General features: G+C 44.0%; 1 protein-coding gene across 5 annotated transcripts in view; it reads right to left on the bottom strand.

Moving 5' to 3' along the window:
- Window positions 1-25,652, bottom strand: part of Pdpk1 (3-phosphoinositide dependent protein kinase 1) — a 71,234-nt gene that overhangs the window by 34,998 nt on the left and 10,584 nt on the right. For all 5 annotated transcript variants that reach the window (XM_078024485.1, XM_078024488.1, XM_078024486.1 and 2 more), the window contains exons 2-4: window positions 7,234-7,497; window positions 2,978-3,020; window positions 2,583-2,720 (exon numbers count right to left, since the gene is read on the bottom strand). In XM_078024485.1, coding sequence (XP_077880611.1) covers window positions 2,583-2,720; window positions 2,978-3,020; window positions 7,234-7,497 — 445 coding nt within the window. The remainder of the gene's footprint in view (window positions 1-2,582; window positions 2,721-2,977; window positions 3,021-7,233; window positions 7,498-25,652) is intronic.

Raw genomic sequence — 25,652 nt, 5'->3', positions numbered from 1 at the left:
CCCATGTATTTGACTGCTGGGCAGCAGCTGGCTGAGCAACTATCACCCTACTGGAACAAATCTGATCCTGTACCCTCCAGGTCTCCAGGCTCCTTATTAACTGGCAACAACTTATCACAGTCTCCTCCTTCTTTGGGTGCCAGCTAGCCCACTCTGGATCTGCACATCATCCTGAGTGAGCCTCCAGAGCTCTGATGGCAGCCACCCAACAGCCCACTCAGTCCTTGAAGAGCAAGCACCAGCATATGTGTCATATGCCAACACAGTATCTGCCCCCAGCCTAGTCTCTCCTGGCTAAGTAGAAGCACTATATACTCTGAGGGCAAATACCAGAAATCACCTGACTCCACTTTCTCCTGCCCAGCCCCCAACTGCCTCTAGCTCCCATTCCTCAGTATGGACTATGAGGGGTCAGAGTTGGGGCAAACCCTGTGTTCCCCAGCACAAATAGGAGAAAATCCAAAATTGGTGCCAGGTCATCATGGTTCACAGAACTGACCCACTTCCACCCACAGATTGCCTATTCCTCAGATTCACATTCTCTCCTGCCCTTGCAAGTCCACTGAACTTAGAGAGGCCCACATTTCCAGATACATGCAGATTGTGGCCTTTCTACTTTCTGTAGCTCATCCTGCTACCTGGACATCTGTGACAGCGTGATACTCTGCAACTCCTTCCCTGAAAGGGAGACCACCAGGACAGAGCCTTTTCCTTGTTTACCAGCACATCCCCATCTCCGTAAGCACAACAAACACTTCTAAAAGAACAAGCAAATTCAGGTAGCAGTAGAAGGAGCCAAAAGATGGTATTAAAAGTGGGAACAGAGCCAAAGCATGGTGGCACACACCTATAATCCCAGGAAGCCTCCTTAGGGAGGCTAAGGAAGGAAGATCACAAGTCCAACCCAGACAACTTAGTGAGACCCTGCCTCAAAACAAATTTTAAAGGGGCTGGCTCTGAGCTCCCCTCTGTTCAGTTCCCAGTATGACAAAAAATAATTTTTTTTTTTAATGGAGCAGGGGGGCTGGAGTTGTGGCTCAAATGGTAGAGTACTCACCTAGCACACGTGAGACACTGGGTTTGATCCTTAGCACTGCATAAAAATAAAATAAAGATATTGTATCCACCTAAAAAACTAAAAAATAAATATTAAAAAAAAAGTGGGGGCTGGAGATGTGGCTCAAGTGGTAGCGCGCTCGCCTGGTATGCGTGCGACCCGGGTTCGATCCTCAGCACCATATACCAACAAAGATGTTGTGTCCGCTGAGAACTGAAAAATAAATATTAAAAATTCTCTCTCTCTCTCTCTCTCTCTCTCTCTCTCTCTCACTCTCTCTCTTTAAAAAAAAAAGTGGAGCAGGGGTTTAGGAGTGTGGCTTAATGTAGAGCATGTCTTTTTTTTAATATTTATTTTTTAGTTGTAGTTGGACACAATACCTTTATTTGTTTTTATGTGGTGCTGAGGGGATCGAACCCAGGGCCTCGCGCTTGCTAGGTGAGCGCACTACCACTAAGCTACAACGCTAGCCCTAGAGCATGTCTTAATATGCACGAGGCTCTGGATAGGATCTCTATTACTACAACAAAAAATAAAGTAAGAACAGAATAGAGCAAAGTTTTAATAGAAGAATTGGTGTTCAGGATACAGAAAGAGATGGAATAGAGAGAAATCAGGTACCTCACCCAGGTAAAATAGGGAGGCTAAGCCCTCAGAGGGTGGCAAGGAGAGGGGTGGGGCCCACTAAAAAGAGAAGAGCACCTTTTGGGAGCAAGGAAAACCCACCTGCCTGGCTCACAAGTGTAGCCTGCCCCAAGATCCATAGACCTGCCTCCCTGATTCCTAAAAGAAAGTTTGAAAAGAGTAAAAAAAGGGCTCCCAAAGTTCAGGGAATTAAGGACAAGAGAAAATGGACAAAATGAAGACCTACTGGAGAAGTAGGACTATTCTAGAGAGCAAAGGCACTAAAGAAAGCTGAGGGACTGAAAGCCCAAAGGAGAACTACACTCAGGACATGAGGAAGATGATTCAAGATCCTGTGGGTCACACTCCCTGCACTTCTCAAAAACCCAGAAAAGATGTCCTTTCCAAACAAATTCCACAGCCCAGGAGTCAAGGAGGCAGGCAGACACCAACAGACACTCCAGGAGCCCAAGGATACCCAATATCACTCCTCCTCTCTTGTCCTCTGCTTTATTTGAGCACAGGATTTGATATCTAACAGATACTCCACAGATGCTTGTTAGAAGGGAATACCTTTGCATTGATATCTAGCAACCCAGCAGCCAGGATTAAAATAAACAACAATCTATTAGATAGAATGTTTACAAATAAAACCCTAAAAACTCTTTGATGGCTTCCTCAGCAGACAACCCAGCAGGGAGCCTCAGCCGTGTTTGGCACTACCTACTGCCTCCAGGAATATTGGCCACCCAAGAGGTCCCATAGCAACAGGAGTGGGGAGCCACACTGTACCCTTTCCTTTTGGGGGAAGGGGTTACTCATGAGAAAAATGGGGCTGTGATTCCACAATGAGAGGGATAACTGGTATCATTTCAGATAGTGCTAACCACAAAAAGGATACACAGCTTTTCATCATCCTGAAATGTGAAGTAAAGCTTAACGAAGAAGGGGTGATCCAGGCGTGACATCACATCTCGCTCTCTGGTTACATATGGGACCTTGTTCTCTTTTATAATATGACGCTTCTCCAGAATTTTAACTTAAGGTAAGAGAGAAGTAAGTTACTACAATTAGAAAAGGTGAAAATAGTAAATACACAATTCATAAAGATAACTGGTACAAATTATAGTTTTCCCAAAATTACCCACACCAGCTTCATGGTCTCTAAGACCAACAATGTTCTAGATCCTGAAATCAGCAGAAAAACCTCGGGCCCTGCCACCCAGACTGCCATGTGCATGGATGCTGCACTGTCCCCAAGTCCCAGACACATAGCTCACTGGAATTAGTACTTACTAGCATATTCTCTGGAGGTAGCCAGTTCTCGGGCCAAGACAACCTGGTTTGGGGAAAAAAAGGGGAAAAGAGAAGGAAAAGAACACACACTGTAATAACCAGGAGACAGTCTGAAGAGATACGGACTTCCTCATCCCACTCGAGGTTTGAAATTACATAAATCCTTTGGGTTCTGTACTAACAAATAAAAGCACAAAGCCACTGCTAATGTAAATGTGTTTTAACAGTTAAGAAAAAACATATCTCTCCACTGTTTTCAGAAGGCTCAGCTGCTACTGGTCCTCATAGTGCCGTGAAAGTATAAATTCAAGAACCTTATAGCAAAGTACAGTGGCACAAGCCTATATCCCAGCGGCTCAAAAGGCTGAGGCAGGAAGATCACAAATCCAAAACCAGTCTCAGCAACTCAGTGAGGCCCTAAGACACTTAGTGAGACCCTGTCTCTAAATAAAATACAAGAAAGGACTGGGGATGTGGCTTGTTGCTTAAATGCCCCTAGGGTTCAATCCCAGGTATCCAAAAAAAAAAAAAAAGAACCTTGTAGCTGGGCACCTCAGTGCACACCTGTAATCTCTAGCTACTAAGGAGGCTGAGGCAAGAGAATCACAAGCAAGTTAACTTAGTGAAACCCTATCACAAAATAAATTTTTTAAAAATTTCAGTGGTAGAGCCCTTGTCTAGCAAGCACCAGACCCAGACCCTGGGTTCAATCCCCAATACTGACAGCAGTTGGGTGGGACAACCTCATAGACTAACATTTCCAAATACCACAAGTGGGTCCTTGGAATTTCTTCAAAAAATAACTTTAAGAACATGCCCTTAAAAAAAAAAAAAAAAAAACACCCTTCCAGGGCTGGGGCTGTAGTTCAGTGCTTCCCTAACATGCGTGAGGCATTGGGTTCAATCCTCAGCACCACATAAAATATTATGTGTCCATCTAAAACTAAAAAAAAATATTAAAAAAAGAACATATCCTTCTGGTATATGTACAATGCAAAAAGATGCCCTAAACTTAGATTTTCAAATAATTGCTAATAATTTCTACCACACATTTCATCAGATGATGCAAATATGACCACAGCTATAAAGGGCACAGGGAAGTAAACCAGCACAGGAGTAAGCTACCTTCTCAGGACACCCTCACACTGCCACCTCAGAAGCACAACTGACCCTGTGGTTCAAACTCCACTTCAGGGGCAAAGTGCCCAGTGTGGCATCCCCAAGTGTGGATGTGGAAAGACTGAATAAACCCTGGCCACACTTGAGGCACCAAAGTGGAAGTAGCTGATGGGCCCAAGGTTTGGCCAGAGTTTGCCAAGACAGCTTTGCCACAGTAGATCCCACCACAGCCTATGGGTGCAAATGTGCCTAAGACCTCTGAAGAGCAACAGCCTGAAGATCAGAGAGCAGATGAAACTAGTCCCTGTAAAATTCCTAGGCCTGATGGGAGGATGAGGTCCACTCAATCCCTCATTGTGAGTCAAATCCCATGACAGGATGCCTGACAGAACTCCTCAGGCGTGGTCCTGGAAAAGCACTTTGAGACGCCTGGCCATTATTGTGAACAAGGTTGGGTTATATGCACTCAGGTGGAAAGATCTCAAAAATCTTTCCTAAGGAATGTGCTGTGTATGGATGGTTTTCAGTCACCGAAGCTGAAGGAAGCGGCCAAGGCAGAACATTCTTCTCTGGGTTATGCATTTATACAATGTCACATTCCTTCACAAAAGCATGTGCTAGATTCATAAATAGGAAAAGGAAAGAACTATTAGAGAGTACTGCTATTTAGTAGAATCCTCTCTAAGACCATATTTATGTAATCTTTCTGGCTGTCTAAAGTTAGCAATTTATTAACCGGTTTCCACAGGAAAGGAGGGGGTCCTTTTCCAGAGATTCAGGTGTAACATATCCCTTCACATTACCCAGGGTGATGGCAGGCTGCCCCAGATGTTGTAGTATCCTCAGGACCTCTTCCCTCTCTTGCACTAACACCAGGTTCTGCCAACTCAAGATCCTGGTTCAACCTTGTAATTGTGCCTCTCCCCTGGAAATCTAAATTTAAGTGTCTCTATTTCAGGAATGGTGAGAAAGAAGGGAGGGTAACACCAATTTGAGACTCAGGGATATAGATTCTAAACAGTGGGAGAAGGAGCCCCTGGCTCACAGCACTTTCCCAGGCACCTTATGGCCAGGTCCAAAACTGCACAGGGTAAGGGGAATGATGATTGCGTCACCCAGAAAGGGTGACACCTACTCGGCAATCCCTAATCCAGGGACACAAGCAATGCCACAAGTAAATCCTCCCTTCCAGTTGAGATAAATGTAAAAAAATCAAACTGAGAGGAGAATTTTGGATACTCTAAGTAGTGAGAACAAAAAATTGGGGTTGTACTACTGCCCAGGGTTATCCAGGCAGTTTTCTCTCTCTTAAACGGTAGTTAAGTATAGAACAACTGGAACTATCTTCATAGTTGAGGGCTTTTTCACGAAGGCACAATCCTTTTATAAACAATATTATTCATAAAAGTTGCTATTAGAAATCTAAGTTACAAGTGTTAGGGGAAAACAGGGCACAGTGACGCACATCTGCCATCCCAGTGACTCAGGAGATGTAGTCAGGAGGATCACAAGTTCAAGTCTAGCCTGGGCAACTTAGTGAGACCCAGTCTCAAGAAAAAAAATAAAAAGGGCTGGGGATAGAGCTCAGTGGTAAAGCACCCCCAGGTTCAACATCCAGTATCGTAAAAATACACAAATAGTTAATTTTTTTTTAAAGGGCTGGGAATATAGCTCAATGGTAAAGCTCATTGGGTTCAATCCCCAGTACCAAAAAAAAAAAAAAAAAAAAAGTAGAAGGGCCGCAAAAGTTAACATTAAGTAAAACAAAATGACAAGATATTAAGAATGCAGTGAGCTATATTCCATGTTCTTTGTATTTTAGAATCATTCATAAATGTAAAACAGAGGAGGAAAAAACAACAAATTCCACAATTCCACATATGGTTTCTTCACAAAGCTGGCAAGAAAGACTGGTTATTCAGAACTCTCTCAGGGTGAGGTGCCTCCAGGGTCATCCTGAAGCGCCCATCTGAAACTGAAGGCCAGTGTAGAGGTCGCAATGTGTGGAGGCACTTTTGAACTGAGATTGTATACCCACAGCCAGGACTTCTTCTGAGCTGCCACAACCCTACACAGCCCCCGCCCACTGCCTCCTGGGTCCCACCTCAGCAACCTGGTTGCTACCATCAGCCTTTGTTTCTTTGCTTTCTCTTAAAGCAAAGAGAAAAACCCAAGTCAGGTAAATCTGTGACAATGTTACTGTGGTTCTATAACAATATTACTGTTTATTTAAAAAAAAAAAAAAAAGAAAGAAAGAACAAAAATCTAATTTATATATTAAAATCAAGAGACTTTTTTTTTTTTTTTAAAGGATTAATTGTTGGGCTGGGGCTGTAGTTCAGTGGCACAGTGCTTGCCTAGCATGCATGAGGCACTGGGTTCAATCCTCAGCACCACATAAAAATTAACAAATAAAGGCATTCTGTCCATCTACAACTACAAAAAATTTTTTTAAAAAGCATTAATTGTTAACAAAAAAATGTCTGAAAAGATACTAACTTTCAATCTCAGGAACACAAAAACTTCCTTGGGACAGGAGAATAAAGAATGTAACCTGCTAAGGCCAGGTTAGAATGAAATTAACTTGTATTTAAAAAAAACAACCACAAATCATTAGTTGTAGATGGACACAATACCTTTGTTTTATTTATCTATTTATTTGTTTGTTTGTTTGTTTGAGGTGCTGAGGATCCAGCCTAGTGCCTCACATGTGCTAGGCAAGGGCTCTACTACTGAGCTACAATCCCAGCAAAAGATGTTTTGACATGAGTCTCACTATGTTGCCTAGGCTGGTCTCAAACTCTGAGGCTCCAGCAATCCTCCTGTCTCACATCTCCTAGGTGCTGGAACTACATAAGTATGCCATCACGCCCACCAAGAGATGCTTTATAAAGTTTTCATCTACAAAATCAGGTTTAGACATTCTAGACACACTCCTCCTGATGGTCTGCTGCGGAAGCCAGTCTAGAAGACTCCAGTGGCCTTTATAGCAGGAGATAGACACTAGGAAGAAGCCTGGGAGCACTTCTCAGGAAGAATGCTACCTGCATTCAGGTGACCTAGCTCTTAGTTCCACAACAGTTGGCCTTCCCAAGAGAAACATGGTAATTTAACAAGCAACAGCAGAACATACTCACTGTTGAAAAAGAGCCCTCGCCAAGAATTTTCCCAAACTTGAAGTCTTCGGGCCGTTTCTTGCGAGGCTGTGGTGGCTGGGCAGTGTGCTGCAGGGGGTTGGTGCTTGGCCGGGACTCAGCTGTAGTACTGTCCATGGTGGGGCCCTGCCTACCGCCACTGCTAGGAATGCCAGGAGCAGAGCCGGACTCAGTCTGGGTCCTCACCATTGATGGAGACGGGCAGGCACATAATACCACACTGGACTGAATGGGAACAGCGTCATACTGTGGACACAGAGGAGAAAGGTAAGACAAATGGTTCACTGTCCAGCACACATGGACTGAAGTCTGACCTTCTTCAGTCCTCTGGGGCTGCCACCCTCTCCCCTGCTCACACCAGCCACCACTCCTCAATTCTCTCTCAGTGCTGCATGAGTCTCCAACCAACTCTCTAAGGCCAAGCTAAGGCAACCAAAGACAGCACTGTGAATTTTAATTATGGGGGATGAGCAGATAAGAGCAGTGATTAACTGTGTTTACAATACACAGAGACACCCAATGCTGGCAAGACTATGATAGAGCAAGCACATTCATATCCATACTGCAGCTGGCACCAAAAACCGGTGTGGCTGTTAAAATTATTTTGGAAAGCAATTAGGCAAATGTCAACAAAACAACAACAGAACAGTTGTCAATGAGACACGAAACATGAAAGCCTAAGGGGAAACACAGTTAAAAATGGAAGTGGGCACTGAGAAAATCAGATAAGTGTTTGAAGTTAAATCTGCAGTATGTGAAAATTGCACTCATGCTCAGAAAAACCCCTTCCCCCCGCTCTGCCCCTCATGTTCTCACAATGATGACACAGGCCCACTTATTACTAGACTGTGATATAAAATACAAAATGAACTTGGAGTACCCAGGTGCAGGTCTCCATACTCCTGCCCACTAAAGAACCTAGGAGGGCACCTGACTTGTTTCAATGTGCTTCTAAAAAATCAAATGTGCTGTATCTGAAAATCAAAGTCTCCCCAACTGTCCCCATAGGATAGAAGGACAGGACAGCAGCCTGCCAGGTTTGTCATTGGCCAACATATGGCCCTTTCAAACACTAAAAACAAACTGATCAAAATAACCTGAAACTGACCATGGGTAGTGGACCATATCTATAATCCAAGCAACTGGGGAAGCTGAGGCAGGAAGATTACAAATTCAAGGCCAGGCTCAGCAACTTATTGAGATCCTATCTTAAAATAAAAATAAAAATTAAAAAGGATGTAGCTCAGTGGTAGAGCAGTCATATGCAAGGCCTTAGGTCAGTACCCAGCACCAGCCCCCTGAAAAAAGCTGAAGACAACTGAATGCTAAATTTTCATAATTCAAATAAAAAAGGGAGTGTGGACACACAGCTATTTCTTAAACTGTTTGCACATCTGTTTATAAGGATAGACAAGGATTTTTCTCTTTCCATATAAACAGGGAATGATATACAGAGAAGAAGCAGCCAGGGCTCCAGAAAGGTAGTAAACATTCCAAACACAGGAAAGAAAAGTGGGGGAGAGGGATTGGGGAGATTGAAATGCAATCAAATCCCATGCCTGTATGAGTTTGTCAGGATGAACCCAATTATTAACGTATAACTAATTTTTAAAAAACAAAAAAAACAAACAAAAATGACAAGAAACACAGGTGGACCCACGATAATCAAGAGTGAGCCACAAGACAACAGTTCAGCCACCAAAAGCAAGAAAAGGTGGTCAGTCAACCCACACCTATAATCCTAGCCACTCAGGAGGCTGAGACAGGAGGATCAGGAGTTCAAAGTCAGCTTCAGCAACAGTGAGGTGCTAAGCAACTCAGTGAGACCCTGTCTCTAAATAAAATACAAAATAGGCCTGGGGATATGGCTCAGTGTTGAATGCCCTTGAGTTCAATCCCTGATACCTAACCCCCAACCAAGAAAAAGAGAAGAGGTACACATCTTGATAACCATGAAATGCACAAAAAAGACAAACAAATTTATTAATACAACTAATAAAAGTAGCCTCAATTTAGATGTCCAAGAGGATGCATTGTTTCCTTAAAACCCAAAAAGTGTGCTGGGCACAGTGGCTCATGCCTGTAATATCACCAGCTTGGAAGGCTGAGGCAGAATTGCAAGTTCAAAGTCAGCCTCAGCAACTTAGCAAGATCCTGTTTTATAATAAAAAATAAAAAGCCTAGGGGTTTGTCTCAGTGGTTAAGAGCCCATGGGTTCAATCCCTGGTACTAAAAAAAAAAAAAAAAAAGTTCATCTATAATTCCAGCCACTCAGGAGACCGAGGCAGGAAGATCACAAGGTAAATGCCAATTCTGGCAACTTAGTGAGATCCTGTCTCAATATAAAATATAAATAATATATAAAGGCCATTAGAACGGATGCTCACAAGAAAGCACTGCCCTCAAAGGGGGAAGTGTGTACCTTACCTGGGCTCAGTAAGCCCCTCGTCCAGGCACCAAAACTAGGTGGTATGACCCCACAACTCCCATACTCCATGACAGTTGCCAGCCAGACTGGTGGAGGGTGTTACTTGAAACCACAGGGATGAAATGACAGCATGACTTGTCCCAACAGACTCCAAGACATCAGGTAGGACTGACATGAGAGGAAGTAGAGCATCACTGCCACATTGCTAACATCTGTCCACAAAGGAGAGTAAGCACCATGGAAAACACTCACATGTGTGAAAAGACTAGAGGTGCCATCAGAGCTGAGATTCAAAGGACAGGAAGTGTGTTTTGCTATTACTGGTGTTGGGGGATAGCTGAGTAAGACTCAACTGAGTCAAAAAGACAACCATGGTGGCATTTCAGAACAGCTGTTTTCACTATGGGTGTGCCACTCCATGTTGACCAGTTTTGATGCAGAGGACTTCAAACCCTGGGCCCAAAACCACTTGATTAGGCTAGATGTGCCGCCAAAACTCCTTCCTTCCAGAGGACTGCATGTGCTCAGTACATAAGCAATGGGTGTGAGAGCAGGCAACTGCCTGGCTAGTCATGGGCACAGTCCTAGGGCTGCCTCTCCTGTGGCTCATGTTGGGAACTGCTGGGCACAGGGCCATGCTAAAGCCAGGAGAGATGCAATGCTACTCACATCACCAGGAGGGCTCAGTCCAAAGAACTTAGGTGTCCTGGCACATATTCTATTGCAGAATCTCTCAATCAGAGCAGTTTTGCACCCCCTGGTGAGACTTGGCAAAAACTAGAGACATTTTGGGTTGTCATACTTGGGGGAGGAAATAAGTATTATTAGCATCTAGTGGGCAGAGGCAGGGACTCTGCTAAACATCCTAGAATGAAGATAACGCCCCCACAACAAAAAATTATCAGACCCAGGGGTTGCCAGTTCCTACTGAGAACCCTGCTCCAGACTCACAGACTCTGCCCGACCCTAGGAGATCTTCAGCAGCCCCTCCAGAGCTCAGCTACGCCCAGGGACAGGATCACCAGGATCCTCAGAGAGGATAAGGTGTGTCTTCAGTCTGAGAAGAGCCTTAAAAATCCTAATACAGTGTTTTGGGAATGACAAAACTTAGTTTTGTGATACAAACAGCATAAAATGGTAGTGAGATTCCCATCAAAGGCTGTAACTTCAAGGTGAGAGACACTGAACTGGAGGAGAACAAGCATAACACCAAGCACACTTAGGGAACCCAAGAGCCTGCAAGCCCATAGGAGGGAGGGTAAGAGTGGCTCAAGAGGGTGCAAAAGCAGTGGGAGGAAAGCCTCAGGAACTGAGCCCACATAGATGCTGAGGTGACCTAGCTGCTTCCTCAGCAGCAGAGGATGAGGCACACCAAACCAGCAAAGATGCCATGAACCTGAAGGTGTGGGTAGAAGCTGTCCTCCTTATGAGAGTTGGCATGCCATCCCCTCCCCACCAAGTGGAAAGGCACCCAGGGCTGTGTCTGAGGAAATGCCACCCAGGCGCCAGTATTTGTCTGGTCCAATTTCTCTTGGACTCCTGGCTTAGCTGGTCACAACACAGGTTTTGGCTGGAACTCTGCTTGACAATGCTGTTTCCAAATGCCAGCCTTTGACATTTCACTTGCTGTAAGATTATACCCAATAATTTGATTTTTTTTTTAACTAACAAAGCAAACTCTCAGCATGAAATAGGGATGAAAAGAACACCAAGGAACCTAGGTCCGGCTACTATGAAGAACACACTGTTTCTTCCATGGTACAGCAAGCTGCTACAGAACAGGAACACAACCAGCCAGACAACTAGAACAGGAGAAACACTAAGTCCATGTGACCTGTAGCCATCAGAGCCCACCCTGAGCAGCTGTTTCCTGCAGGGGGGAGTCACCTTCCACAGACAGAGCCATTACCCACCCAGTAGACACAGCAGCAGGTAAAGGAGCTTCTCCCATGAGTCTTTGATGAGCACTGCACCCTGAAGGTGATCCATATACCATGACAGTCAGTGGCTAGACAAAGAGTACATCCCATACACTTCCCAGAGCCTGTTTCAAGAGAGCAGGTTCAGCCCAGGTCTTTCTCAACTATAAACATCCATGTACCTAATGCTAACTCTTTCCTTTAAAATACTTGGCAATGTCACTCAGCTAAAGTACAATTTTTTTTCAGTTGTAGATGAACACAATATCTTTATAATTTTTTTAATGTGGTGCTGAGGATCAAACCCAGTGCCTCACATATGCTAGGCAAGCGCTTTACTACCACTGAGCTACAACTGCAGCCCCCCCCCCAAAGTACATTTCCAATGAAAAGTCTTAAGGCGTCAATAAGCCTCTCCTTGAAGGCAAACATGGCACCTTAATATAAATCAATATAAACTAGTTGTCTGTCTTTGCTGTGGACTTCTGTCTGAAACCATCAACAGGTCATGGGAAGGTGCAGAATGCTCTAGAGCCTGAGCTAAGTCAAGCTGCTTCTGTTTCATGGGCATGAAGTAAAAGGCAACAGCCAGGTTAACGAGATGCAGGGGTGAGGTAGAATGGCAGGGCAGGAATGGGGAGTGGGGAGCACCTACAGCCACCGTCTTCCTCCACCTAGGATTTCTGTACTCATCCTCAGGAACCTACCCCCAGGCCCTTCAACCACCCTCAGCAGGCACATTTATGTTCTTTGTACAGCTCATAGCTCATAGCAACTTCACATTCACAGCCCTAGAAGGCTTAAGAAGAGATCCAGGACCTTTAGCACACCCAGCTATATCTAGCCCAGGATATGGAATGACTTCTGAAGGTACACCATACTCTTCAAAGACACAGTTTTTGTTATTTCATGAGAATATAGTCACTCACTTTGCTTATCAAAGCTGCTGCTGCTTTTTTTTTTTTTAAAGACTTCCCAGTTGAAGAACTTATTTTCTTTCTTCCTTAATTTTTTGTGGTGCTGGGGATTGAACTCAAGACCTCACACATGCCAGGCAAGTACTTTACCCCAAGCCTCATCTCCAGCTCTCGGTTTCTTTTCTTTTCTTTTTTTTTTTTTTTTATTGATTTTTTATTATTTTTTATTTATTTTTTTTTAAAGAGAGAGTGAGAGAGGAGAGAGAGAGAGAATTTTTAATATTTATTTTTTAGTTCTTGGCAGACACAACATCTTTGTTGGTATGTGGTGCTGAGGATCGAACCTGGGCCGCACGCATGCCAGGCGAGCGCGCTACCGCTTGAGCCACATCCCCAGCCCTTATTATTTTTTTTAAATACATGACAACAGTGGAATGCATTACAATCCTTATTACACATATAGAGTACAATCTTTCGTATCTCTATATATAAAGTATGTTCACGTCAATTTATGCCATTATACATGAAACTTTTTTGCATTACAACTCTTAATACACATATGTACCACAATTTTTCATATCTCTGTTTGTATATAAGGTATGTTGACACCCAATTCAAGTCTTCAATAATTCTTTTTTTTTTTTGGTGGTACTGGGGATTGAACCCAGGGACTTGTGCATGCTAGGCAAGTACTCTACAAACTGAGTCATATCCCAGCTCAGTTTCTTAAAGGAGGTAAATGAACTATACTATTCATCCAATTACTCAGCAAACATGGCCACTATGCTAGCAAGGTATGGGGAAATGGCCAGAATACAAACATGGTCCCTGCCCATAGCTGACCTCCTGCTCTAGAACCATCCTGTTACAATGGTGAGGTAGCTATGTAAACATGTATAGGTGCTGGGAGGGCCCAGGGCAGATCCCTTGCTGCAATGGAGATACAGCACAGGCTCGCCAGAGATTTGGGCAGAGTGGCCATGGGCTCAGGAATGGTGCAGTTGCTGACACAACACTGCAATGGCAGGGGGGACATAGTTACATTAGGAACCTGAAGCATAACAATAGCTAAACAGGCATCATACATTACTGACTGCTCTAATTGACTGCAATACTGGGGACTGAACTCAGGGGTGCTCTATCACTGAGCCACATGCCCAGCCCTTTTTTTACTTTAAGACAAAGTTTCACTAAGTTGCAGATCTCACTAAATTACTGAGGCTGGCCTTGAACTTGCGATCCTCCTTCCTCAGCCTTCTATGTCACTGGGATTACCGGCATGTGCCACTGCACCTGGCTACATTTAAGAAAAAAAATTTTTTTTAAGTTGCTGATGTACACATGCCTTTATTTTATTTATTTATTTTTATGTGCTGCTGAGGATCAAACCCAGTGCCTCACATGTGCTGGGCAAGTACTCTACCACTGAGCCACAACCCCAGCCCCTAAAAGTTTTTATTTATTATTTTTTTTGGAGCACCGGGGATTGAACCTAAGGCCTTATGCATGCAACGCAAAGCTCTACCACTGAGCCACATCCACAGCCCTGCTTCACACATATAAGTTTCACTTCCCCCTAAGGTTTCAAATTCAAAATGCAGCAGCCTTCACAAATTAGAAAGAAAACTCAGCCAGGCATGGTGGTGCATGCCTTAATCCAACTGCTCAGGAGGCTGGAGCAGGAGGATTGGCAAGTAGAGGCCAACACAGCCAACTTAGCAAGACCCGTGTCTAAATAAAAACAATAAAATATTTTATATTTTGACCATGGATGGTAAAATGCTTGCCTATGAGGCCATGGTTTCAATTCCTAGAACCACAAAAAGAGACCAGTCATTTTGAAATCAACATCCAAGTGATGTCTGGAAAGAACTCTGGATTTTTGAAGTGGCAATAACACAACACATGATGTAATACAGACTCACACCCCCCCCCTTGTCCATCACATGGTCTATGTGAAATGGCAAGGCCTTCCCAGCACCTCCAACCATGTGGTACCACCAGTCCCTCAGATCTACAATGTCCACTGAACACGTGCCACAGGGCCTGCACTGCCAGATCACTGGAGATACGAAGAAAAACAAAAAAAGCAGTTCCAGGCACTCAAGAAGCTACACTGGGGGGCTGGGGATGTGGCTCAATCGGTAGCGCGCTCGCCTGGCATGCGTGCGGCCCGGGTTCGATCCTCAGCACCACATACAAACAAAGATGTTGTGTCCGCCGAAAACTAAAATAAATAAATATTTAAAAAAAAAAAAAGAAGCCACACTGGGAAGGAGGATGGGATTATGTGGGTGGGGGTAGTACACATTCAACCAAAGAAGGCTTTACTGGGCAGGTGACATCTGAGCAAACACTCAAGGAGGAGGGGAAAGTCCCAAAGACATCTGAAGAGAGACTTTCAGCAGAGGACTAGTCAGTGCAAATGGCTGGAAGTAGGGACAGCTCTCAAGTCACGTAAGTGTGGCTGGGCCATGGCACGGCCACCTCCAGACAGTGCCCCTGGTACTAGCCAGATACCTCAGTACCTCTAAACACCCCATAGGGTCATTCTGACACCCAATGGATACTTCAAACCACAAAAGAGTAGCATGAGACACAAGGCCACCCATAAGGGCCTGTGCCTCCTGAGGCTAAAGCCCACAGTCACATACCACTCCTGGGCTCCCAGACACTGGTCACCTCACCGTGACACTCTTATGGATATAATGAGAGAGAGACCTGTCCATGGCAACCTTCTGCCTGTGTGGAATTCTGCAATTTCTTTCCTGCCATGGTCACAGCATGGCAGCTAAGCACCTCTCAGGGCCACTCCCAGGCAGCAATCTTTACAGGGTCAACAGGATGCACTTGCCATCTCTCAAGGTGGTCCTAACTTGCTGCCATAGCTATGTTTTTTTGTTGACTTGTTTTTGGTTTGGTGGTAACTGGGGCTTTAACAAGGGGTGCTTTATTACCAAGCCACATCCTCATCCCTTTTTATTTTTTGAGACAAAGTCTAAGTTGCTGAGGCTGGCCTCAAACATGTGATCTTCTGCCTTGGCCTCCTGAGCCACTGGGATTATAGGCATGCACCATTGTGCCTGGCTATGGCTATGAATGATTTTAAATTTGCAATAAAAGGTAAAGATGAAATATTATCTTTTTAAAGCATTTCGAAGCATCAGTTGTGAAATGAAAAGCTTGAGAATCTCACTTTTTTTTTCTTTTTGGACACAATACCTTTATTTTCTTTATTTATTTTTATGTGGTGCTGAGGATGGAACCCAGTGCCTCACACGTGCAAGGCAAGTGCTCTCCCACTGAGCCACAACCCCAGCCCGAGAATCTCACTTTGAAAGCAAAATATAAATGCTTATTTAAAGCCAGGTACAGTGATGCATGCCTGTAATCTTAACAACTTGTGAGCCTGAAGCAGGAGGATCCCAATTTCAAAGCCAGCCTCAGCAATTTAGCTAAGCAAGACCCGGTCTCGAAATAAAAAAATAAAAAGGGCAAGGGATGTAGCTCTGTGATTTAAGGCCTCTAGGTTCAATACCCAATACCAACATAAATACATAAATAAGTATTTAGAAAAATACAAGCTTATTTGACTATAGCTGCTTTTGAAAGAGCAAATTCTATAGCATTTTTAAGCAGGAAGCAAGTGGCATATACAGCTGATACTGCCCCCCCACCCCACTCTGGAGGACATGCACTGCCCAATGGCCTGTGTGCCAAAGAAGGTCCTGCCAGACTCCAAGCAGCCCTTCCAGCCCTCAGCCCTACAGAGGCCACGCAGCCTGAGAATCCAGCCAACTTCGGGCTTGGGGGTGAGTCATCACCTCCAAGCTCAGCCCAATCCATTTGCCACCCATTTGGTGACCCAAAATTATGGTAAGTAAATCCTTTTCATTACTCAATAGCTTCTGAAATTTACGTCTCTGGGGAAATTTAAAGTAACAAAATCCTAGATGTGTCCATCTACCATCCCTGTCCCTCTGCCCATCCCATATAATAAAGCACTTTGACAAAAGAGTTCACAAGAAGATGGCCCTCTATTCATTCCACAAGTGTTTCCTTAAGAACCCCCATTACCATATGATATCTGGCCTTTCCTACACACATGAAAATGCACAGCCAATCCAGATGAGACCTGTGCTTTGGCCTGCCTCACCAGCAGTCTTCCACCCTTGGCTGCCCACAGCCAAGGCCTTCCCAGACCACCCTTACAATACCCACTCCCCAATCCTGGCAGTCATCCAATGTCCCCTTCAGCCAGGGATCCCTCCTGTCCTCTCTCCTAGCTCCTGTGTCATTGCCAGGATAAGCTTCTGCAACTGGATTATCTCAGGGAAATGCGATAGATTTATGGAGATCAAGGAAGGACAAACCCCTAAGTTTAATTCAGCTAGGACAGTCAGTGCCATTGACAAAGTTAAGACTGTTGAGCACCTCCTATGAAAAAGTGGATCTGGCCACACCTGTAGTGCAGTCCACACACATCACTGGTGTCCATGAGCTCTCTGCATGGGCTCCCCAAGCTGTTCCCACCACTCCTTTCCACCCAGGGTTCAAGGAGGACTACCAAGTGCCTGATAGAAAAACAGACAAGTTTTAAACAAATGAAAGTTTTCAAAGAACTTCAAATTGTCTCATGTAATTTGCACATAAGAACTTAAAGCGTTTCAATTTCTTTCACTTTTTGAGTATTAAGCTCAGCAGTCTCCCTTTCAGAAGTAGAAACCCTCAAGGGAAAATTAATTTGAGATCTAATTACATTTTCAAATCCACCAAAAACAGGCTTAAAAGTAATACATAGCACACTGCTCAGTTGCTAGGGAATGTTTAGGAAAACATCAATACATCAACATACCCAGTGACCGGCATTCAAAACTGCTAAATGTAACAAATATGTGATTGACAAATAGATTGAAATGCAAATGGACTTGGAGGCCAAGGAAAACAAATGATCCATGGATTTCTTCTCCACCTCTCTTCAAGCCTCACATACCAGACACCTCAAGTCTTCCAAGGCTGCAGACTGCAATTAGAAGACTAATTGTCAGGTACATGAAGCCTTACTTTTTAAAAATACAGAACCCTATATTTTGAAAGCACAACTCACAGTTCTTAATTATCTGATGGCAAGTCAGTCTTGCAGGGGGCTGAGGAGAAAGTAGAAGGATGACAGACTCCCCCAGGTTTCAGTGAGGAGCCATGGCCTGGCCTACACCTGGCTAAAGAAGCACTCCCCCTACCCCCCTCCCAATCCAAGATGGCTCACAAGGATTGCATCAGGGTTGGAGAATCACAGGCAGTTCCCCCCTCTACTGTGAAATGCAATTTAGAACACTTTTACAGTAGTTCATTTACTCATACTCTTAACAGGTATTCAATGAGCATTTCCCAAAAGGCCCAGCACTATAAAAAGAGAAAACTCATGGGTCTGTTATCAGACAGGCAAGGGGATTGAAGTTGGGGAAGAGGGTAGACTGGATTTCCTCAGATCCCTCTTTAAGGACAAACTGCAAATGAAGCAAGGAGTTTATATAAAGGATGATTTTAGAAGCTGGAGGCTAAAGACACAAGAACTGGTGCCAGGAAAACAGTCCCAGCCTCAGGGGAGGCCACTGCTCTCTACACACCCAATATTTGAGCAATCACCGCTAGATTACCAAAACATGTCTTGGCTCCTAAAAGGTTTTTTCCCCTACAAACCTGATGAAGAAGATCTAAGTCCTCGTTATCAGAATAAAGAAATCCGACAGCTGAATCATTCCTTATGAAACTGTCTAAAACTTTTGCATATGAACCAGCCCCAGGCCTGGAATGGACAGATCCATTCATTACATAAATGTTAGGGCTCCTATTCTGCATGGGCTGGGATGCCAACTCTGCCACTCACTAGCCATTGGTCTGTAGCTCAGATTCTTGTCTCCAAGTCAGAGGGGAAAGCCAAAGCTTGTTGTGAGGATTTGATGAGTTAATTTACAAGGAGATTGAGCGGGCCAAGCTCAGAGGGAAAGGTTATCGGCACTTACACCATTAAATGGCACCAAAAACACATACACAAAGTTTTCCCAGCCAAAGATCTCAGACCACATAAGCCTCTCAGGGCCAAATGAAGCCCACCCCCTTTCCAAATGCTGTTAATTTACCTGTGAATAAAACTGCACTAATACCTAGTGCATTAGGAGGCCCAACTTTGAGAACAAAATCATACATAAAGGCTAAGCTCCCAAACACACAGGACAGTAATCAAGATTGAAACAAGGGCCTTCTATGGTCAAGATACTGTCATGCAGCTTAACACTTCAGCCAGCAAGAGAAAGAATTCCACACTCAAAATGCCATGCTGTCTTTAAATACCAGCAAATGCTCTGGAGCCCTGGAAAGCACTGCGACAGGTGCAGTCAAAACACAGCCAACACACATACATATACACACACACACACACACACACACACACACACACGCATACTCCAGTATGCATGTGCCTAGCACTAGATTCAATATGTGGCATGGGAGCAGGAGCTGTGGGAGGTGCTAACCAGCCGACTCCAAAGGGGTTCTGCACACAAGTAGGCTCTGCACACTGGCTAAGAACATTCTGGAAAGAAGCTCCTTTCATCCCAGGAAATGCCACAAAGCTAGTCCCAGCATGAAGAACAAGAGGAGGTAGGGTGTTGATAGAATATCATCACTGCCTTCTCCTGCCTCACAGGTTTCCACATAGAATGAACATCTACAGTGGAATAGCAAAATCAAGAACCAGGGTCCAACTCTACGTTTGCAACTTACTCCTGGCCAACCCATCCTCTTTCTGTGTCATAATTTACTCTTCCATAAAATGAGCTTGAGCCAGGACAGTAATCTCAGTGACTCAGGAAGCTGAGGCAGGAGGATCACAAGTTCAAGGCCAGCCTCAGCAACTGTCCCAAATTGAAAAATAAAAATGGCTAGGGATATAGTTTAGTGATAAAGTGCCCCTGAGTTCAAAACTCACACCCTCTCCCCAAATACTATTAGTTTCATCAACATGAAAATCAGGATAGGAGCAGCCTTTGGACTGGGGATAGGATTCCCATCTGGAGGGCCACTCAGGGCTTCTCAGAAACTGGTAAAATCCTATTTTTTAAGCAGGGTGGTAGATACATATGAGTTCATTCATTTTTATTCTTAAAACTCTGTATATATAGAATATATACTTTTGTAAGTACAACTTTACTATTGCTTAAAATAAAATTAACAAAATGCCATTTTTCTCACCTTCTGACGAGAACATTATTTGCCATTCATAATCCACTCTTCTGAGCATTTTACACATATTATTACAGTTCTCAAAACCACCTTGGTGGGTAGATACAACTCTCATCCTTTTCACAGAAAGCAACAAAGAGGCAAAGGGCAGGTCCTTGTCACAAGTCATGCCATATTCATGCCACAGTAAAGCCATATTCAATTCTGAAGCAGAATTCAACTATAGTCCATGCTCTGAACCCTCCCAGTTAATGGAAGGTCAGTCCAACTGACGCTGACCCTGTGCTAATCAGGGAATCAGGAGGCAGACTAAACACCTGTTAGACCTTAGATTCCACCCTTCTGACCTCATCAACTCCCCTACCTGGAATCTAGCCAATACAGTCAGAAATTCAGATCAAGATTTACATTATTAAAATAGCCACCCAGGGGGCTGGGATGTGGCTCAAGCGGTAGCGCGCTCGCCTAGCATGCGTGCGGCCCGGGTTCGATCCTCAGCAGCACCACATACCAACAAAGATGTTGTGTCCGCCGAGAACTAAGAAAAAATAAATAAATGTTAAAATTCTCTCTCTCTCTGTCCCCCTCTCTCACTTTCTCTTAAAAAAAAAATAAATAAAATAAAATAGCCACGTGTTTAAAAAATATATCTATACACACACACACACACACACACACACACACACACACACACACACACACCTGTAATCCCAGCAACTTGAGAATGTGAGGCAGGAGAATCACAAGTTTAAGGACAACTTGGTGAGACCCAATTTCAAAATAAAAATTTAAAAAGGGCTAGAGGGTGTAGCATGGTGGTAGAGCACTCCTGGGTTAAATCCTCAGTACCACAACAAATAAAATCTCCAGGACTGGAGATGTGGTTCAGTAGTAAGAGCACTTGCCTGGCATGCATGAGGCTCTGGGTTCAATCCCCAGCACAGCAAAAAATATATGAGTATGTGAGTGTGTATCCCCATTAAAATGGGGCACAGTGGCACATGTGTATAATCTGAGTTATTGGGGAGGCTGAGGCAGAAGATCGTAAATTCGAGGTAAGCCTGGGCAATTTGGTGAGGCCATTTCAAAATAAAATTAAGGTGACAGCATATAGCTCGTGTGAGAGCATTTGCCTAGCATACCCAAAGTCCTAGGTTCAATCTCCAGTATTATGCCTTCCAAAGAATTGCATGTATATGTTCACATACACTATATTTGTCTGTGCATAAACATGTTATGTATGTATATACATGTTTATACACACATATAACATATAAACATATATACTGCCGTTAAGCTAAATGAAATGGTGCATATCTATAGTCCCAACTATCAAGGCAGGAAGATAACTTGAACACAGGAGTTTGAGGCCACCCTGAGCAACACAGCAAGATCTAGTGTTAAAAAAAAAAAATGCATTTAGAAAATAATCCTGGGCTGGGGTAGTTCAATGGTAAAGTGTGGAATTATCATGCACAAGGCCCTGGGATCAATCCCAGAACCAAGGAAACAACCTTTGCAATTGTCCAAAGCCAGGACAATGGTTCACTCATAGAAAAGTATTATGCACCTGCTGCAAAAGGAGTTTTTAAAAAACTCACATGCAAAATGTTATGTGAAAACAAGAGACAAAACAACGTCTGACATGGAGCAAGGATCCCAATTTGATTAAAAACAGACCAGAGAGCTGGGGATGTGGCTCAAGCGGTAGCGCTCGCCTGGCATGCGTGTGGCCCGGGTTCGATCCTCAGCACCACATACAAGCAAAGATGTTGTGTCCGCCGAAAACCAAAAAATAAATATTAAAAGAAAATTCTCTCCCTCTTAAAAAAAACAAAAAAAAACAGACCAGAGCTGGGCATGGTGGTACATACCAATAACTATAGTGACTCAGGAGGCTGAGGCAGGAGGATCACAAGTTCAAGAACAACATTAGCAACCTAGAGAGACCCTGTCTCAAAATAAAAAATAAAAAGAGTTTAGGATATAGCTCAGTGGTCAAGTGCTCTGGGTTCAATCCCCAGTATAGGGATGTGTGGGAGGCCATCTTTGCACGTGATTTGAATTGCCTCCTTGGCTGGGTGAGAGACGCTTACACACAGCGGTGTTAAAGCCATCCCACACCCTTTCCCAGGTCTGAGGGCTTGTCCGTGCAGAGGCATGCCTGACCACTGATCTGAAGACCCAATTGCCGGCCCTGACCTTGGGATGCTGCCCCCCCTTAACCTTCATTGGATGGGATTTTCTCTTGAATTTTTTTTTTTTTTTTTTTTTTTTAAAGAGAGAGTGAGAGAGAGAGGGGGACAGAGAGAGAGAGAATTTTAACATTTATTTATTTTTTCTTAGTTCTCGGCGGACACAACATCTTTGTTGGTATGTGGTGCTGCTGAGGATCGAACCTGGGCCGCACGCATGCTAGGCGAGCGCGCTACCGCTTGAGCCACATCCCCAGCCCCCTTCTCTTGAATTTTTTGTTTCCCAATAAAAGCTCACTCTCTGGCGTGCTCTCCCTCTCTCGCTAGTCTCTTCTGTAAACCTTGCCACCGCTTTAGGTGGCTGGAGGCGGGAGCTAGGAGAAGCCATATTTAAAAGCTTTACTCAGAAGGGTGCAAGGATACATGCCTATAATCCCAGCAATTCAGGATATTGAGGCAGGAGGACACAATGAGCAACTTAATGAGACTCCACTGCAAAATTAAAAAATTAAAAGGGCTGGGTATGCAGCTAGGTGGAAAAGCACTCCTGGATTGAGTCACCAGTATAAAAAATAAAAATAAAAAACAAAAAATTTAGTCAATGAAATCGGTTCTTAGTCAGAAAAGAATATCAATAGGCTCTTGCCTTTCATTTTGCTACAATCAATAATTTGACATGCTAAAGTTGACAACAAGGAAAAATTAAGTTTCTAATCAGAAGTCACATTACTTACACACCACGTAAATATGAATCTTTCCTTCGGAATTAAATTCATTCAGTAAATGTTTTCCTTATAATCTAGTCTGCAAATAAGAGTGATAGCTCAGAGCCAGCAAGAACATAATAAGGATCCCCCTTCCCTCTGTTTCTTTTTAATTTTTAGTTGTAGATGGACACATTACCTTTATTTTTTATTTTATATGGTCCTGAGAATCAAACCCAGTGCCTCACACATACTAGGCATGCAATCTACCACTGAGCTACAACCCCAGAGCCCTACCAGGCACCTAATCCACACTCTGAGTTTCTGACCTAGCTCCTTAAAGGAACCTCCTCAGCCTCCAAGACTCACAAGTCAACAGTGAGATGAAATCTAGCACACACAGGCAAGCACAAGGGCATCTCTGGTTCATAAAGAATTTCCCTCTCTGGGGTTCTAGCCCTACCAACCCCTTCCAGTCCCCTAGCTGGCCTACCCTTTTCAAGGACAGTCTGTGCTCTGCTGGGTTGAAGACCTCAGTGCCTTCACCCCTGCCACTGATGTGGCTGCTCTGGTCACCTTCCCCTTGCTTACATTCGCTTACCAGTTCTGCCCTCTCCTTCTCCATTGTCCTTCAACTCTGTTCCTACAGTCCATAGCTTTGTCCATGTGAATAGAATCTCCCCAGGAGCACTGAAGGGGCCTGTTGGAAAGTCCCAGAGTCCTGAAGATGACCAGGATTTTGTTTACCCAGTGTATTCCATGTATAAATGCATAACCATAGTGTGAGAAACTGCTCTGAATGAACACACCTTCAAGTCCTGTCACAGGGGGCTCTGACCAATTACTACATTTCCATTTCATAATGATTTGGGTAGGGGGCTCTGACCAATTACTACATTTCCATTTCATAATGATTTGGGTAGGGGGCTCTGACCAATTACTACATTTCCATTTCATAATGATTTGGGCTTTGTCCCAACTCAGATAGCAGGGCGTGGCTTCAGGTGTAGGTGTACCTGCTGGCGTTGAGTTACACTCACCTGTTCCCATGTAATTCTACCCTTCCTGTCTTTTTTAGATAGAAGTTTCTAAGAACAGCATCCCCCCAAATAAAAGCTCACTTCTGAACATGCTTGACAACCCCTCCCTCCCTCTCTCTCATCAGCCTCTCGTGACTTTCTCTTGTATTCCCTTTTGGGGAGCTTGAGGCCAGAAGGCAGGGAAAGCCATCCTGAAGCTTGCGTAAAGGTATTTCATGTCTGTGTTTTATTTTGCATCACCCCGAATTCACACGGTGACCTTAGTTCAGCCACCCGTGCTGGACGGGGGAGCGGCACCACAGTAATAAGGATGGTTGTTCTAGTCAGGTGATCCTAAAAGAAAATTCTGGATTCATGGGGTCAGACCTTGGTTTTTAATCCTGAGAAGCTATTCCCTTACTGAAATAGGAAAAAAACCTAAACCAGCCAAGACAGGAACTCCCTCCAGCAGATTCACAAGCACGGAAAAGGCACCAGAAATACATGGTCTCCCTCTTGACTACCTTACCTGCAAATTCTAAACAAAGAGTTTCTTCTGGGGTCAATAATTTCCAAGTTAGACACAGTAACTGTGTCACACTATTCACAACCAAGTACACAGGAACATCTCACAACATCCTCAACATGCACAGGAAGATCTATTTAGTCAAGCACAACATTCATCTAGAGTTTAGCTACCAGAAACAAGGGAAGGAGGGAGGGCAATAGGTCAGTCTGGGATTCCACTGTCTCAAAGCTAACTATGAGCACCTAACCACAGACTTTGATGGGCCTAGCCACTGCTCCTACATGCCCCAATTATCACTGCCAGGAGACAATGCCACCACTTTCCTTAAAGTACTTTCCTGTCTTATTGGTGCCCTGGTCTGTCTTCCTGCCAATCTATGTCCTGACAATGCTATCACAGTGTGGAGAGAAAAATGGAGAAATTCGGCAGATGGATGAGAAATAAATCAAAGCCCTGGCTTTCCCAAATGCATTCTTCCAAGATCTGTGCTAAAAGAATATCTGCTCTTGGTTCAATTTAAAAGCTTCAAACAAAGTAGGAGTGCTGGAGTTCAAGGCAAAGGTCAATGGACAATAAACAATACTGCAGCTTCACCTGAAAAAAAAAAAATACTTGAAAAGGCATCAAAGCTGACAATCTTGCCAGGCACTGTGGCACATGTCCATGACCCCAGCTTAGGAGGCTGAGGCAGAAAGATCTCAAGTTCAGGCACCCTTGTCTCCAGATAAACATTTTAAAGAACTGGGATGCAGTTCAGTGGTAAAGCACTTGCCCAACATGTGCAAGGACCTGGGCTCAATCTCCAGTATAGAAATATGGGGAAAAAATGTCAAAGCCATAAAAAAATAAGGAAGGTCAGAGATCAGAGGAGATGTGACAATAAATAGAATGTGACATGCTGGGCAAGATCTAGAATAGAAAAAGGACATTGAGGTGGGGCAGTGGGGGATTACTGCTAAAATCCCAAATAGGTCTGTAGTTCATTCAATAGTGTGGTCCACGGTCTGGGGTTGTAACTCAGTAGTATGCGAGGCAGTGGGCTGGATCCTCACCACAACATAAAAGTAAATAAATAAAATAAAGGTATTGTATCCAACTACAACTAAAAAAAAAAAAATTTAACCAGATGTTGTGGTCCACACTTGTAATCCCAGAGGCTTGGAAGGCTGAGGCAAGAGGATTGCAAGTTCGATGCCCGCCTCAGAAATAGTAAGGTGCTAAGCAACTCAGTGAGACCCTGTCTCTGAATAAAACACAAATAGGGTAGGAGATGTGGCTCAGTGGTCAAGTGCCCCTGAATTCAATCCCCATTACCCCCACCAAAAAAAATTTTTTTAAAAAGTGTGGTCTTCAGGCATAGTGATGCACACATGTAATCCCAGTGGCTCAGGAGTCTGAGGTAGGGTAAACACAAATTCAGAACCAGACTCAGCAATTCAGCAAGACCC

Source organism: Ictidomys tridecemlineatus, chromosome 10 (genome assembly GCF_052094955.1).
Source record: "Ictidomys tridecemlineatus isolate mIctTri1 chromosome 10, mIctTri1.hap1, whole genome shotgun sequence".
Lineage (NCBI taxonomy): Eukaryota > Metazoa > Chordata > Mammalia > Rodentia > Sciuridae > Ictidomys > Ictidomys tridecemlineatus.
Note: the sequence above shows the minus strand (reverse complement) of the source record. Positions and strands in the feature narration are given on the sequence as shown.